Raw genomic sequence first — 17325 nt, forward strand, 5'->3', positions numbered from 1 at the left:
CGCTGTGCACGTCAGCGACCGGAATTTATTTTTTTACGTCATACTACTGCTCATCATTATGTTTCAATGATCATGTGGTTTAATACAGTATCTGAAGACTAATCTCAACTTTAGATACTGTAATATCCCTAATGTTAGCAGATGGTTGTTGTGGGTCATAATACAAACAGAAACACAAGAAAGGTTGAGAACAAACAATAAACACAAATTTGGTATGCATCCAAACTGTATGACATCCAAGGTACACATTTCTAGTAATGGTGCAGTTAATTCTCATGTTGTATTTTCAGAAAGTTTTGTAATATTGTCCTCTCCCCAAATTGGTCACTACCGAAACTCAGTAATATATAATTTATTAGTAAGGGTTATATTGACCTATTAAGATTTTGCTTATCTTCCTTGTAAATATATATTTAGCTGTTTTATTACCATTTTTTTTCAGAGGTAGATTAATAACAATTACATTTTTAACAATATTTCAAGTGTGATTTATGAGATTTGTTGTATTTTGAATCCAGTTTTCTTTGTAAAAGGCAAAAAGTTACGAAACTTAAGGATTCATTAGTTTGATTATACATTGAACCAATCACTATTATAATCTTAGTTGATAATTCAGTTTATTTTTGACAAAACACCCCATGTTTTGGTCGTGACAGCACATTTTCAGTAGTGATAGTAATGTTTAACCCACACACTAAAACTAAAACATACTAAAATACTACCGATTTGCATTACTGTACTAAAATTTTGTTTTATTCTGCCAAATGAAAGGTTACGTGTTCCCTTTTGCCACTACCGAAACAATGATAACATGTTTCGGTTGTGACTGTTACGGTAGTGACACTTTTATAAGATAACATCCCAAAAAACAAAGATATCACTACTGAAAGTTCACCAAATGTTTTGGTCGTGACTGTTTCGGTAGTGACAATTTTAGATACTTCTGAACCTAGCTTAAAGATGCTTATCAGCACATGGTAAAAATGGTGTTCGGTAGTGAAATTCTTTAAAGTTACACATAGATTTGTCATACTTTTTAACACATTTACCTTAAAATTCTGGGGCCTATCTACTCACAATGTAGCTGAGAGAGTGACACATGAATATTTTCTGATCATAAATGTAGGGGTGTAGTTAAAATCACTCTCAGCCAATGGACTAAAACACAGTTTCGGTAGTGATTAAAATTTTTTTTTTACATAAAATTTCACAATTTACAAAATATAACCACTTTTTAAAGATACTTTTAAAAACAATATAATAAAATACAAAAAAAAAAAAAAAAAGTTTAATATCATTTTCATAAGTTGAAATTTAGGGGTTATGGTTCAGGACAGCCACCTCCCAATTGAAAGTACCCACTAAGTGATGATTTTATATACAGGTCCTTCTCAAAAAATTAGCATATTGTGATAAAGTTCATTATTTTCTGTAATGTACTGATAAACATTAGACTTTCATATATTTTAGATTCATTACACACATTTGAAAGTAGTTCTAGCCTTTTATTGTTTTAATATTGATGATTTTGGCATACAGCTCATGAAAACCCAAAATTCCTATCTCAAAAAATTAGCATATTTCATCTGACCAATAAAAGAAAAGTGTTTTTAATACAAAAAAAGTCAACCTTCAAATAAGTATGTTCAGTTATGCACTCAATACTTGGTCGGGAATCCTTTTGCAGAAATGACTGCTTCAATGCGGCGTGGCATGGAGGCAATCAGCCTGTGGCACTGCTGAGGTGTTATGGAGGCCCAGGATGCTTCGATAGCGGCCTTAAGCTCATCCAGAGTGTTGGGTCTTGCGTCTCTCAACTTTCTCTTCACAATATCCCACAGATTCTCTATGGGGTTCAGGTCAGGAGAGTTGGCAGGCCAATTGAGCACAGTAATACCATGGTCAGTAAACCATTTACCAGTGGTTTTGGCACTGTGAGCAGGTGCCAGGTCGTGCTGAAAAATGAAATCTTCATCTCCATAAAGCTTTTCAGCAGATGGAAGCATGAAGTGCTCCAAAATCTCCTGATAGCTAGCTGCATTGACCCTGCCCTTGATAAAACACAGTGGACCAACACCAGCAGCTGACATGGCACCCCAGACCATCACTGACTGTGGGTACTTGACACTGGACTTCAGGCGTTTTGGCATTTCCCTCTCCCCAGTCTTCCTCCAGACTCTGGCACCTTGATTTCCGAATGACATGCATGACAAGCAGTGCTGCTTCTCTGTAGCCCAGGTCAGGTGCTTCTGCCGCTGTTTCTGGTTCAAAAGTGGCTTGACCTGGGGAATGCGGCATCTGTAGCCCATTTCCTGCACACGCCTGTACACGGTGGCTCTGGATGTTTCTAGTCCAGACTCAGTCCACTGCTTCCGCAGGTCCCCCAAGGTCTGGAATCGGTCCTTCTCCACAATCTTCCTCAGGGTCCGGTCACCTCTTCTCGTTGTGCAGCGTTTTCTGCCACACTTTTTCCTTCCCACAGACTTCCCCCACTGAGGTGCCTTGATACAGCCCTCTGGGAACAGCCTATTCGTTCATAAATTTCTTTCTGTGTCTTACCCTCTTGCTTGAGGGGGTCAATGATGGCCTTCTGGACAGCAGTCAGGTCGGCAGTCTTACCCATGATTGCGGTTTTGAGTAATGAACCAGGCTGGGAGTTTTTAAAAGCCTCAGGAATCTTTTGCAGGTGTTTAAAGTTAATTAGTTGATTCAGATGATTAGGTTAATAGCTCGTTTAAAGAACCTTTTCATGATATGCTAATTTTTTGAGATAGGAATTTTGGGTTTTCATGAGCTGTATGCCAAAATCATCAATATTAAAACAATAAAAGGCTTGAACTACTTCAGTTGTTGTGTAATGAATCTAAAATATATGAAAGTCCAATGTTTATCAGTACATTACAGAAAATAATGAACTTTATCACAATATGCTAATTTTTTGAGAAGGACCTGTATATTAAGCTTACTGATATTTTAAATATTATTGTGGGTTTCAATAGAAGGATCTTAGTAAACATCTAAGATTTGAATACCTAAATGCTTTTTAAATATTTTTTTGGTTGTGGGACAGTAGTTTGGACAGATTCTGTAGAATAGCCTATATACTGTAAATATCAAAACCGTTTTACGAAATGATAAAAGTACGATTACGCTGGTTTTTAGGCGCCAATGGACAGAAGTCGCAATTGAAAACTACTGCGCTCACTCTTTCCGTTGGCACATCAATAAAGCAATAAATTAATTTCATTATTTATCAATTTATTAATGATTAGAAAAAAACTTTTTTGTTAAAAAGTCATTTAGATATTTGGTGTTTAGCTAACTGCAATAGTGGCGCAAATGGAAAATTGTGATGCCGAATTTTGTGAACCTTTGATTACGCCCCTCCCCCCTTCCCCAAAATAGAATATAATTAATAAACTTATCAGAAGTTTAAAATTCTTTTAAAAAGTCAACATTCTTGTAGAATAATTGACCCTTCGCAAAAACCCACCCTCCTTAATACTGTTGCTGTGTTCGATAAACAATGTGGCTCTCACACTACACATCACACATTGCGGAGCAGAGAGGAAACTGAACACATGCCGACAGACAAAACAGAGCAGGTTACTTCTGGTATGAAACAAGCTCTCAGCTTTAAAATGTTGTCATTTTTTAAGAAATTTAAACAGTAAATACCGTTTTGTGGCTCTTTAATGTGTCGTGACACGTGAACCAATCGTGAGTCGACATAAACACGAATGAACATCAGAACGTACTGTATTTTATTTCAACCGCGGAAAGACGTCAATACAAACAATTTTTCAAGTTTTTTCATGGCCTGTCAATCAAGCTGTTTGCGAAGGATCAATTGCCCTCTCACACTCATTGTATATAGGCCTACTTGTAAAGCAAACATTACAGTTTCCATTTTCAAACACTGTCTCTGATTGAGAACAGATCTGTAGTAGGCCATTAACAGAATACTTGTCTAAACCTCTACATTTTGATTGTATCTACTGCATAAAAATATATATTGCAAAGATCTTTGGATGAGACATGAAGGCAAACAAATGTATCAAGCCTTTTAGCCTTGTGCAAGTATGGACTTGACTTCCAGCAGACTCTGTAAGGTCCTTGTGATCATGATTATCAGATTATATTATAATGAATACTCACCTATCAAAATGATTAAAGTATTAATTTCCATTTGTTTGTGTATTAAAATTAGGCTTGTAAGAAGAAAAAAAGGATCCGCAGGCACCTCTTGGTCTGCAAATCTATGTTTACAGACCTGTTATACAGGAGCATACCTAGCAAAGATTAAAACAGCTGGAGCGTTCATGCTGTGTCTTGTTGATATCTGTGAGGGTTGTGTGAAATGTATGCAGGGTTTCGGAGTGGTTATGTGTTCTGACATTGCTCTGACAGGTTTTGCAGTTCAGAATCGCTGCTTCAGCTTATCACAGTGGAGTTCAGAGCAAACGCAGGTTGGCTGTTGACCGCTTTCTCACAAGTGTTTGTGGTGAGATCACATAAATAGCAGATGTAACCCACACATACATGTTCTCACACACAAACTGCCTCTTCTGTCAGGGCATATACTTCTCTTTAGTTTCGCTGAGCACATAATCAATGACAATATTGACTCAATAGGTGGAGATTAAAGCTAAACTAATTTGACTAATTTTTAATTCTAACCTTTATGGTTGGACTATGAATTGAAAAGACTATTTGTCTATATCAACAGAAGGCCACAGCATGCGTGCGTCTATTGGAAAACATTAACAGTGTCTGGGCAACATCACTTAGACACTGCATCACAAAAATAAAACATGATTTGTTGTACCTCTGAAACTGTGACAGTGTATTTATGTAAAACTATGCAAAACCTCTTTTCTCCCATATGGAAACAAGCACAGAAATTACAGCCATAAAGTATTCCTTCACCAATGAGACTGACTGCAATCCAACACAATGCTCCTCAGACAAACTTTATTCCACTAGTGGGGATGCATTAGTTCCGACTTGTCTTGGAGGCGGATGCAGCCATTTTATTTAGAGGATTTTCTCATCTTACTGAGTCACTCTGTGTCTTGCTTCACGAAGAGCCTGCAGGGCAATAAATTGATTAAAGTGAATCAAATAATACCACAGCAACTTGAAGAAATAGGATATTAGAAGAATGGGATAGTCAAGAATGAGATAACATGGAAGAAAATAAAAAATGATCAATGAAGCCATGCATATATTACAAATATCTATTCATACTATGACTATTTTGAAATCATGCTGTAACTAATTAATTGTTCTGCTTATTGAAGTTTGGGGTTTTGTTACATAATGTTTTAATAATACATATTACATAATATACATAATAACATGAACTAGAAGCAGGAATTTGGTTTCGAAATTTCACTGTTTATGGACATACCCAGTGTGACAATGCAGAAATAAAAAAAATAAGCGAAAGGAAAAATATAGTTGCCTGACACAGCTGGTTATGACAGAAACTCAGGCTAACATGGAAGAGAAGCATGTTTTATCACATGTTCCTTCATCGTGTTTGGTATTAGGACCCATTCTGAATGAGATGTAAGTGACAGTGATAACAGTATTATTGCACATTTATTTTGTATTTCATTATTAAATAAAATAATAAGGCCACAGCATGAATGTGATAATACTATTATGTTTTAAAGGGTACCTTGGGTATTATGACATGTATGGCTTAATATAATGTACATTTTGTCTCTTACTGAAATATGTAGTAGAAAACCCATGAAAGAATTACGTTATTTTAAAAATCCACAGCTTATATCCATATTTTGGACTATGGGGGGCGCCATTATGACAAGAAATAGTTGCGCTCGGTGAGCTACTGGTGCTACATGTTTTTACCGCTGGCATCTAGCGTTTCTTGTCTCTGCCATTTGTAAGTCTACTAAAAGCCTCTAAGGCATCAGGGCTAAAGTGAAGAGAACAAATACGCAGGTCTTTAGAAAGTTTTATTCGTCCACAGGCATCTTCGCATTCTTTTCTCCTCTTCTTATTGCTAGAAAAAGCAGTGAAGACTTACATTGTTTCTCTGGTTGCTCTTCGACTGAAAACTACAACTAAAAACCACACAATGTGGCATCGTATCAGTATTTTATTTTCCGAGGTGTGTTGTGGTAAAAATAGTAACAGGTAGCGCCAGTAGCTCATCGAGTGCAACTATTTGACATTATCGAAATAATGGTGCCCCCCATAGTCCAAAATATGTATAAAACAATGTGGATTTTTAAAATAACATCTTTTATACGTTTTCTGCTACATATTTCAGTAAAATACATCATTTATGTAAATATACGATAAATGTTTTTACATAAAAATACAATTATTATATACTAATATTTACATTTTCTTTTTTTTTTTTCATAGTTTCATCAATTTTCAGTATTTTCAAATCTAAAATCATCAAGCTTTTATTTTGGCGGGTTGCCAGTAAGTAAGTATATTATTCTTTGCTGCTTTTGCCGCTGCCGAGTGAAGGGCGTAAGTGAAGTGAGTCAGTGAATTTCACAGTTTTACATTAACCCTAGATTTTTACTTTCAGCTTAAACGTAAATCTCATACAGTATTACAGTAAGGCCCTGTTTACACTAGTGCGTTTTCGTTTTAAAATTAAAACGATCCTCGTCCACACTGGAGTTTTCGCTGAGTTTCAGAAACGATCTCCATCTACACTACACAAACGAAAACGCATGTCACATGACCATTCAGACTCCATACGTCATCAAGGATGTTTTAGTTCACGAGAAGTAACCGTAATAAAACTGACTGGTTTTCTTTGGGGTGTAAAAATACTGTCATTCCTTGTTTGACTCTGCAATTTAACGGTAACTTATTTAAAATGAGACGCAAAAAAAAGAAGCATGATGTTATTGTTTACATGGTCGTCAAGGATATGCAGAGCAAATGTGGTCAGCCACACCAACGTTTTCTGTTTACACTGAAATGGAACCCCAGCGTTTTCAAACTAAAACGGGGTCTGCAGCATTTTCAAAAGTCTCGTCACATCGTTTTAAACGGACAGTTCACCCAAAAATGAAAATTTTGTCATTAATTACACGTTCCAAATGCATAAGACGTTCATTCATCTTCAGAACACAAATTAAGATACTTTTGATTAACTCCGAGAGCTTTCTGACCCTGCATAGCAAGGATACTACCAAAGTCAAGGCGTAGTAGTAAGGACATCAATAAAATGGTTGATAAAAAGTAGCTTTGTAAATTTACAGTTGAACCACTGATCTCACATGGACTACTTTGACGATGTCCTTACTACGTTTCTGGTACTTGACCGTGGTAGTACCCTTGCTGTCTATGAAGGGTCAGAGAGCTCTCGGATTTCATCTAAAATATCTTAATTTGTGTTCTGCAGATGAACAAAGGTCTTATGTGTTTGGAACAACATGAGGGTGAGTAATTAATGATTAATGTAATCTTATTGAAATGACTGAATAAATATTCTCAGAACAATGGTACATGATGTGACTGCACCTTTAGTTAAACAAACAATGATTGTCAAACTGGTCATCTGTGATGTAAACCATATTACGCATCCTGCGTGATTTAAAATCTCACTCATTTTAGTGTAGTTTGAATGGGACTATAGAAAAGGCCACAGGCATGATGGATGGTGAGAGGGATGAGGGAGAGAGTGAGAGAGTAGGACAGGAATGTCTGTGTTGACCTTCTGGATGGCTTCGCTGGCAGAGTCATCCTGCAGCAGTTTTGCCCGGTCCAGTGCCCTCTCAAAGTGTAACACACAGGCCTTGTAGTTACCCAGCTTCACTGTGTGAGAGAGAAAGAGGATGTAAAATAATCTAATCATACAGTGTGGCATGGATCAAATATACATAACAACCACATTAACTCCTATTGATTCAGAGCACTGTGGGAAATTTGATTATTCATGGTCACACAGTGCATTAAACTGCTGACTTCCTGGGGTTCTGGGCGATGTAGTTTGAACTCACATTCTGCCTGCGCCATGAGCACACTGGCATTGAGCTGCCATTTCTCATCGCTGATGTCATCCGCAGCCATGAGCGAGCGGGAGCCGTAGTCTCGTGCTTCTCCGTAGCGTTTCAGCTCTAGGTAACAGCGGCCGATCTCATGGAACAACCAGGCTTTCTCTAACCCGCCACATGCTAGAGGCAACTTCTCCTCCCAGCTATGCAAACACACACACACACACACACACACACACACACACACACACACACACACACACACACACACACACACACACAGAACAAAATTAAATGACTATTACAATAGATCTGTGTGTGTACATCAACACCGAAGTCAATAGTAATTAAAAGCAAATGCACTTACACTTCTATAGCCCTTTGAAACTTGCCAATCCGTGCATACACACGGCCAATGTTGTCCAGAGCCCTGGATTTACTCTCCGTCAGGTCGCTATGAAACGAAGCACAAACCAAACACAATGGATGAATTGTAGTTTATTAACCAAGCAAGAGAAACAGCAAGGTAGCTTTCCTACTCTAATGCTTGCCTACCCTTTCTCGGCCAACTCCAGATCCTTCTCATGATGATGCAGAGCCTTGTCCATATTCCCAAGATCCATCAGTGCATTGCCTATATAGAACATAAGAAAGACTTTTACATAAGGTTTCATATCTTTGATTCTTGTTCTATTGATGTTATATATATATATAAATATATGACTACCTATGCAGCTGTGCAGGTTTCCAAGCACTTCTCTTTTATTGGGCAGCACCTCCTCAGACCATTCCTTCACTGTCTTCATCATCTCACGGGCTTTCTTCAGGCCACTTTCTGTATTGCCTGCACTCAAGGCTGTCAATTAAAGAGACAATACTCAAAAATTCAATAATACACAAAACATTATCGAAAAATTCTCTCTAATTAACTGATTTGATTATTTTTTTTATTTTAAATATTAATATTTTATATATTTATTTATTCTGAAATACTGTGTTGTGTATTTACATTTTTTCTGGTAAATACATTTTCCTTCAAAAGATGTAAGTGACTTTGTTTCTTCAGTAGAACTCAAACCGTTGCAGTCTGTCAGTCATATAATGGCAGTCAATGGTTACCAAATCTTTAAGAGTAAAAAAAACATACACAGACAAAACCAAATTAAACCCTGCGGCTCGTGACGATACATTGAGTTCTCGAGACACATAACAATCGGTCTGTGCAAGAAACTGAACAGTATTTATATCATTATTTACCTCTGATCTGACAGAACGTTTAGCTGTATGGAGTACGTTCCCAACAGCAGTGCACGACGCGTCAACGTGCTCTGGCAATGTAGTTTTTGTAGAGTAGAACGTTGCGACGGATTTTTATGACTGACCATTCTATGACTGACCATTTTATGACTGACCATTCTATGACTGACCATTTTATGACTGGATTCCACGATTCTGTCTGCGTTTTCCACATTGTGGAAATCATAGGGCCCTAGATAAGACATAATTCTGATTCTGATATGGGGTTTTCTCCTCAAGGCAAGTCTATAGAATTTTCTAGCCTGTTCTGTTGTCTGATCTCTCACAGTCAGCTGTTTAGTTTGAAATCACTTTCAAACTCAGCTGCCTTTCTTTTGTTCACTGTGGTGAATCCATGTAACCAACTTAAACACGTTGTGAAATCTGCACAGGGAAATGTTTGTCCTCATGCAAAATTCCAAAACACCTTGACTCCTATTAAACTGGCTCAACCACAGAAATTTGCAGGAAAACAGTCAATGTAACCGCAGCTTTAGAAAAGTAATAGCACATCTTTTCTCAGCAAGTCACAAGATTTGAAAAAATGTTTTGTTCAAATGTCCTCAGCAAGTACTGTTAAATATTTAAATAATCAGCTGGGTGTGTTATGTATCTGGTTTGCTAAAACAAACATTGTGGAGTGACCTAGAGAATAATTAGGATTATGATCCTGCCCCTACCTCAGCATAGTTTCTGATGAAGTTCAACCACTGTTAGCTAAAAATCTACATGCACCACCGTTCAAAAGTTTTGGTAAGATTAAAAAAGAAAAATATTTTTTTTTTCAGCAAGAATTCATTGAATTGATCAAAAGTGACAGTAAAGACATTTATAATATACAAAAAATTGGGATGGGTTTTTCTAGTGGGGGGGGGGGGGGGGGGTGACAAGAGTGCCCCCAGAGGAACCCCCAGAATTCATAGACTGCCCTGAAAATAAGTATCCTGTATCCACAAAAATATGAAAGCAGTATTGTTTACATTTTTTAATAATAACAGTTGTTTCTTGAGCACCAAATCATCATATTAGAATGATTTCCGAAGGCTCATGTGACACTAAAGACGCGAGTAATGATGCTGTAAATTACATTTTAAAATAGAAAATGTTTTAAATTGCGATAATTAAATTACTGTATTTTTGATCAGAGATTAAGACCCTTCTTTCAAATATATATATACATTTCTTCCAATCCACCATGTTTTGAGCGTAGTGTATGGTTTTGCAAGTGTAACATGAATATACGACTTGTGTTACGACTTAAAGGTTGTATCAGCGATTTCTAGCCTAAAACATAAAGTGTCAATTTCACCTGACCTTTCTTCACGATCCGCTCGCTGCCTGCCCCATAAATTGTCTGTGAAAAAAACGCGTCTCTCTGGTCAGCCTAGGGTCCGAGATATGCCAAAAAAACAATCGGCACTACCAACCTTTCCACACAAAAACAAACAGTGTTCCAACCAATCAGCGTCAGGGGTTTGGTGTTGTGGACTTTCCTACTGGTGCAGGGATGTGAGGGAGGCGGAGCGAAAGTCCACAACACCAAACCCCTGACGCTGATTGGTTGGAACACTGTTTGTTTTTGTGTGGAAAGGTTGGTAGTGCCGATTGTTTTTTTGGCATATCTCGGACCCTAGGCTGACCAGAGAGACGCGGTTTTTTCACAGACAATTTATGGGGCAGGCAGCGAGCGGATCGTGAAGAAAGGTCAGGTGAAATTGACACTTTATGTTTTAGGCTAGAAATCGCTGATACAACCTTTAACAGGAACCTAAACTACCAGTTATAAATTTTGAAGATTTTTTATGTTTGTTAAAGAAGTCTCTTCTGCTCACAGAGCCTGCATCTACTTGATCCAAAGTACAACAAAAACAGTAAAATTGTAAAATATTTTTACTATCTAAAATAACTGTTTTGTATTTGAATATATTTTAAAATGTAATTTATTTCTGTGATTTCAAAGCTGAATGTTTAGCATCATTACTCCAGTCACATGATCTTTCAGAAATCATTCTAATATTCTGATCAGCGTATTAGAATGATTTCTGAAGGATCATGTGACGCTGAAGACTGGAGTAATGATGCTGAAAATTGAGCTTTGATCACAGGAATAAATTACATTTTAAAATTTATATAGAAAAATGTTATTTTGGTATTGTACATGTATGTTTTCCTGAAGAAAATTAAAATAAAGAGTTAAAAGAAAAAGAGCCCAATAAGAGAAAAAAACGGCTTTTAGTAATAAAGGAAATGAGTAAAGTAAAAAAAGTTATTTTAAATACTAATTTGACTGTTTTTGCTGTATTTCGGATAAAATAAATGCAGGCTTGGTGCATTTACATTAAAACAAATCAAACATTTAAAATCTTACTGTTCAAAAACTTTTGACTGGTAGTGTATACTGTGAACTTTGACCCGTCCCAAACCCTGCAGAGGTTCACCTGTGTCAATCTCCTCCAGACTGTTGAGGACGTATCGAGCTGGGTCTGAGGGAGGCTTGTGAAGAACCCGGTTCCACTGCTGCTGCATGAGTTTTCTGTCTCTCTGACGAGCGTAGATGGGCTTCTGCTGCTGCCAGAACGCCGTCCGCGTGTCCAGATATGAGATACAGCCTACGATTAGGTCTTGCACGCGCTCTCCAGTTCGTATCTTACCTTTTATAAGATCTGTATTGGAGCAGATTGTGATACTTTACATAGAGTATGCGCTACCACAGAGGCAAATTGACATTGAAAAAGGTCACACCTTCATCTTGTAGAAGTTTCTCTAGGTACTCTCTATCACTGTATAGCTTTCCCAAGAGTTCCTTGGCTGTTTTTTCACTTTTGTCCGTCTTCTGGCTATGCTTTTTGGATTCCCTCTTATGAAAATGATTCAAATGCTTGGGGTGAACCTTTGAGATTATTTCAAACAAACAAACATGTGTTACTAACTGCTGAAATTAATATTAATGCCAAACGTAAGGCATAAACAGTAGCAGGGTGAATGATGGGGGGCACATGGTATAATGGCAAGGAGAGAGCAAGAGATAGAAAAGACAATATAGCCAACTCACCCCATTAGACTTATGCAAGAAAGACATGTCTCCTTTATTTTCCAGCTTCACAGAGGAAGGACCTTTTGGGTTGGGGTGAGAGATGTGGGTTTTGAAATCACTGATGAAGTAAGTGAGATCTGTTTGCTGTGTAACCAAAAATATGAGCTCAACATTTCTCAGAATGTTTTTGTCTGAGGACTTACTGCCCACTGAGTTGTTTATTGCCTCTTGAGCTTTCTGAATGCCCAGCCTGAACTCCTTCAGCTCTGGACGCAGCTTATTGCCTCGGTGATAGTAGACCAATGCAAACTCAAAATCGCCCATAGTGTAGAGGGCTTCTGCTTTCTGATACAGACCCTGCCGGAGACAGAAAGGAGACCAAGAAGAATCATAGGTTTAGGTTTAGAAAGAGCTTTCCAGTCAGAGCAGTTTAAGTAACTAAAGGGACTGAATGCCTAGAGGAACATAAAATGGCACCAAACAGGTTTCTGATTTTTCATTGTTCTTTTATAATTCCTACATGACACCACATGTTCTGTGGTAACAAGCCAGATCCTTAACCAGATCCTTAAATCATCGCTATTGCATGATATACACTCATCTGAATATCTCTTGGTTTACTAACCCATTCCATGTATATAAAAAAACGTCTTATGGTCACCAATGCTTCATTTATCTATTTTAAAATCCAGTAATAACAGGAATATTGTGAAATATTATTACAGTTGAAAAAAAAATGTTTTCTATTGCAATATATTTTAAAATGTAATTTATTCCTGTGATGAAAAAGCTGAATTTTTAGCATCATTACTCCAATCTTCACTGTCACTATAATATGCTGATTCGCTGTTCTAGATTTCTTTCTTTTAAATGTAAAAAGTCTTTACTGTTCTCTAACCATTTTAATTTTGTTGAAGAAAATTGACAAAATTTGACCCCAAACACACACACACTCTCTCTCTATTGCATTTAGAAACTAAACATAACTGCTGAAATTCAGGTGCGCTTTTATTGATGGGATTGGGCATTTTTTTAATTTAGAGGGTCTATATAAAAGCAGCTCAAAAACGTATTTGGATACTGAAGCCACACTTAGAGATTAATGAATTTCATTACATTACATACAAAATACAAAGCTAAGTGTCAACTAAAAATGGTAACTTTCCCAAGAACTAACCTCACTTGGCCAGTTTTCAACTACTTTTAGGTGATTTTTCGGTGTTTTTTGTAAATAGTTATACGTGCACTTTTTGTCTTAAAAGTTTAAGTCTTCATTTTAAACAGCACATGCATTTTGTTACATATTATTTTTTGTAAAATGCTGTACTCAAAAGTGTTTTGACTTAAATTTTAATATTTTAATATTAAATATTTAATATTTCGTTATCCCCGAACCACAAAAGCAGCCGCAAGGGTCTTTTTTAAATTTTTTTTAATTGAGATTAAATAGGAATAAATATTTGTAAGCTTTCCATTAATGTATAGTTTGTCATGATAGGACAATATTTGGCAGAGATGCAACTATTTGAAAATCTGGAATCTGAGGGTAAAAAAAATAATAAAATAAAATTTTGAGAAAATTGCTTTTAAAGTTTGTCCAAATGAAGTTCTCAGCAATGCACATTACAAATCAAAAATTAAGTTTTGATATATTTACAGTAGGAAATTTACAAAATATCTTCATGGAATGATACATTTGGACCCATACAATTTATTTTTGGCTATTGCTAAAAAATATACCTGTGCTACTTAAGACTGGTTTTGTAGTCCAGTGTCACTTTTATCAAATTGTAAGTGTGCTACAAACGTCCATATACTTTGTGGGGCAAACTAGTGTCCTATAGAGTTGTGACGTTCGCGAACGAACCGATTCTTTTGAACGGCTCATAAACATGAACGATGGGAGCCGAGTCGCGGCTGGGGGGGAGCCGTTCTTTCTGTCGTTCTTTTTTCCTATGCGTGTTTCACACAGATGCACACAAATTATTCCCGGATGGTCTACTACTTAACTTAAGAATTCGAAGTGCGGATCAATGCACACTCTAATAACGGCTAATATTGCCAACAACACATTGCACGGTGAACGAGGATCCGATTAGAACTACAAACACGCATAAAAATTGTTTTAAAAACTACAAACATGGCGGATACGCGCGACCAACGGACAGGTAGAGAAAGGTGTTTTTGTGATAAATCAATGTGTAACCAAATAAAAAAAAAAATTAATTAATGTTATCCATGGAATATTTCATGTGCAGCAACATTATGAACTTTTGTAATGATAGGTTTGGTCATTAACTTTTAAATGCATCATTATGCAAACACGAGCAAAGTTCTCGGCATAAAAGACTCGTATAAGAATGTGCCTCTTCATGTCTCTCTAATACGGTAGGAAATCAAATTAAACGAAATGTAGATGATATTAACTGACAGGGCAGTTTAAACAGTGACAGGATTTAGGCAACTAAAGCAACAGACGAAATAGTATGTCCCAAAGCTTGCCTACTACTCTGCTACATACTCAAAAGTATGTACTTTTTCTTCACAAAAAGAGTACATACTTTAAGGGCATAGTATAAGTATGCGAATTGGGACGCAGCAACACACTTTGTACTAAAGGTAAATCCAAAATAGTGATGTCACTGTCTAAGCAGAGGGATGTTGTGCAACCCTATGGAATATAGTCCACAAATTAGGTAATAATCAATATTTCAGAATAATTCAAACTCAGATATTGGTGTGTGATACCTGATTTTTAATTATTTGACTACAAATCTCAGCTCATCATTTCATCCCAGTGATTATTTCCAGGATAAACTGAGATGCCCCCAAGGTGGCTTCTTAAAACTGACTAAATATTTAAAAAGAGCTTCTTTTGAACGGCTCTTTGAAAGGAACGGTTCGCCAAGATCCGGATCCCCTCAAAGAGCCATAAATCCCATCACTAGTGTCCTACTTTTAAAGTGATAAAATTTCAGATTATGTAAGTACGCCCTCTTCAGGACAAGTGTCTTTCTACATATACACATACTGACTCAAAGTATCTTCTGGGTCTCGGACCTTCTGAACGATACAAGGAGATAAAACACAAATTAGCAGCACAGATAACGTAAACACACCTTGAAGAAGTCTTTGTTGTCTTTAAGTGAGGTCTCGGCATCTTTCAGCGCGCTCTCTGCATCTCCTAGTTTCAAGTAACACTTGGATCTGGCGACCAGACAGTTTTTATCATCCGGCTGTAAACTTAAAGCCTGGTGGATAACAGAGAAGACTCTTAATAAAGTACTCAGTTTAATGTAAGAAAACGTATTTCTCATAATTCTCAGTTATAGTCATTAGTTCACCGTGGAAAAGCTCTCAATAGCTTTGAGGTACTCTCCCTTCTGGAACAGCTGGTCACCTTCAGCTACATAGGTGCTAAAGGTACTCTTCGGCCCTTGACTTTCCTCGTTGTCGGACATTTTAGTCGTATTTACGCTAAATTAAGTTATATCCAAACCTTTCAGTACATATGAATAAAACAAGTTGTAGTCCGGGACAGTCTCGTCCGCTGTATCCTAGCAACGCCCCTAACAAACCCTGAGGGGCCAATGAAGTGTGAGAAGACCTTTGATTGACGTGCCTCTACATACTACGTCATTCCACCCTAAATGCTGTGTAACATACTGTACACTACCAGTGATAGTAAAAAAAAATGTAAAGATAAAGACATAAAGTTGATAGGAAAGTTAAATTATATACGTTGTCGTTTTAAATATTGACATTTGGTTAATTTATCTATATTTTGTATATTTATATCAAAAATGTAAATTGTAAACCTGATCTTTAAAAATGTATTTGTGACCCCGGACCACAAGAACAGTTGTAAGGGTCAATTAAAAAAGAAAATTGAGATTAAATAGGAATAAATACATATTCATAAGAATAAATAAGCATTCCATTGATGTATGGTTTGTTATGATAGGACAATATTCGGCCGAGATACAACTACTTGAAAATCTGGAATCTGAGGGTTAAAAAAAAAAAAAAAAATCAAATCAAATCAAATTCTGAGAAAATCGCCTTTAAAGTTCGTCCAAAAGAAGTTCTTAGCAATGCATATTACTAATCAAAAAATAAGTTTTGATATATTTACAGTAGGAAATTTACAAAATATCTTCAAGGAACATGATTTTTGGCAAAAAAAACCCCGATAATTTTGACCCATACAAATTATTTTTATAGAAACTATTTTATTGTACTTTCTAAAAACTAAATAAATATTTAAAAAAATACACTACCAGTCAAAAGTGTGACAAGAAGTCTCTTCTGCTCACCAAGCCTGCATTTATTTGATCCAAGGTACAGCAGAAAAACAGTAAAATTGTCAAATACTTTTTGAATACATTTTAAAATGTAATTTATTCCTGTGATCAAAGCTGACTTTTCAGCATCATTACTGCAGTCTTAAGTGTCACATGATCCTTCAGAAATCATTCTAATATGCTGATTTGCTGTTCAAGAAACATTTTTATTATGATCAATATTTAAAACAGTTGAGAAACTTTCTTCTATGATTCTTTAATGAATAGAAAGATCCAAAGATCAGCATTTATCTGAAATAAAAAGTTGAACTCAGTATTTAATGTTTTTTATTTTGGGAAAGAAATTATAGAAATTAACACTTATTTAGCAAGAATGCTTTAAATTGTTTAAAAGTGATGATTAAGGCATTTATAATGTTACAAAAGACTTACATTTTAGATAAATGCTATTGATATCTAAAATAAATAAATAAATAAACTCTGCTGTTTTCAACAAAAATAAAACTTTTTTTGTTGAGCAGCAAATCAGAACATTAGAATTATTTCTGAATGATCGTGTGACTGGAGTAACAATGCTAAAAATTCAGCTTTGAGATCACAGGAATAAGTTGCATTTTAAAATATATTCAAACAGGAAGCAGTTATTTTAAATAGTAAAAATATTTAAAAAATTGTACTGTTTCTGCTGTACTTT

The 17325-nt window shown here is 36.2% G+C and overlaps 1 protein-coding gene across 1 annotated transcript; it reads right to left on the bottom strand.

Moving 5' to 3' along the window:
• Positions 1-3869: 3869 nt before the first annotated feature.
• Positions 3870-15788, bottom strand: odad4 (outer dynein arm docking complex subunit 4). Its single transcript, XM_073832582.1, has 12 exons — positions 15672-15788; positions 15447-15578; positions 12531-12684; positions 12346-12407; positions 12036-12183; positions 11732-11956; positions 8725-8853; positions 8553-8631; positions 8365-8451; positions 8004-8200; positions 7718-7818; positions 3870-5091 (listed from the first exon to the last, which is right to left on the bottom strand). The coding sequence occupies exons 1-12, from the start codon at positions 15786-15788 to the stop codon at positions 5056-5058; spliced, it is 1467 nt and encodes a 488-aa protein (XP_073688683.1). The 3' UTR covers positions 3870-5055.
• Positions 15789-17325: the final 1537 nt, after the last annotated feature.

The sequence above is a fragment of the Garra rufa genome, chromosome 1 (genome assembly GCF_049309525.1).
Source record: "Garra rufa chromosome 1, GarRuf1.0, whole genome shotgun sequence".
In the NCBI taxonomy this organism is placed as follows: Eukaryota; Metazoa; Chordata; class Actinopteri; order Cypriniformes; family Cyprinidae; genus Garra; species Garra rufa.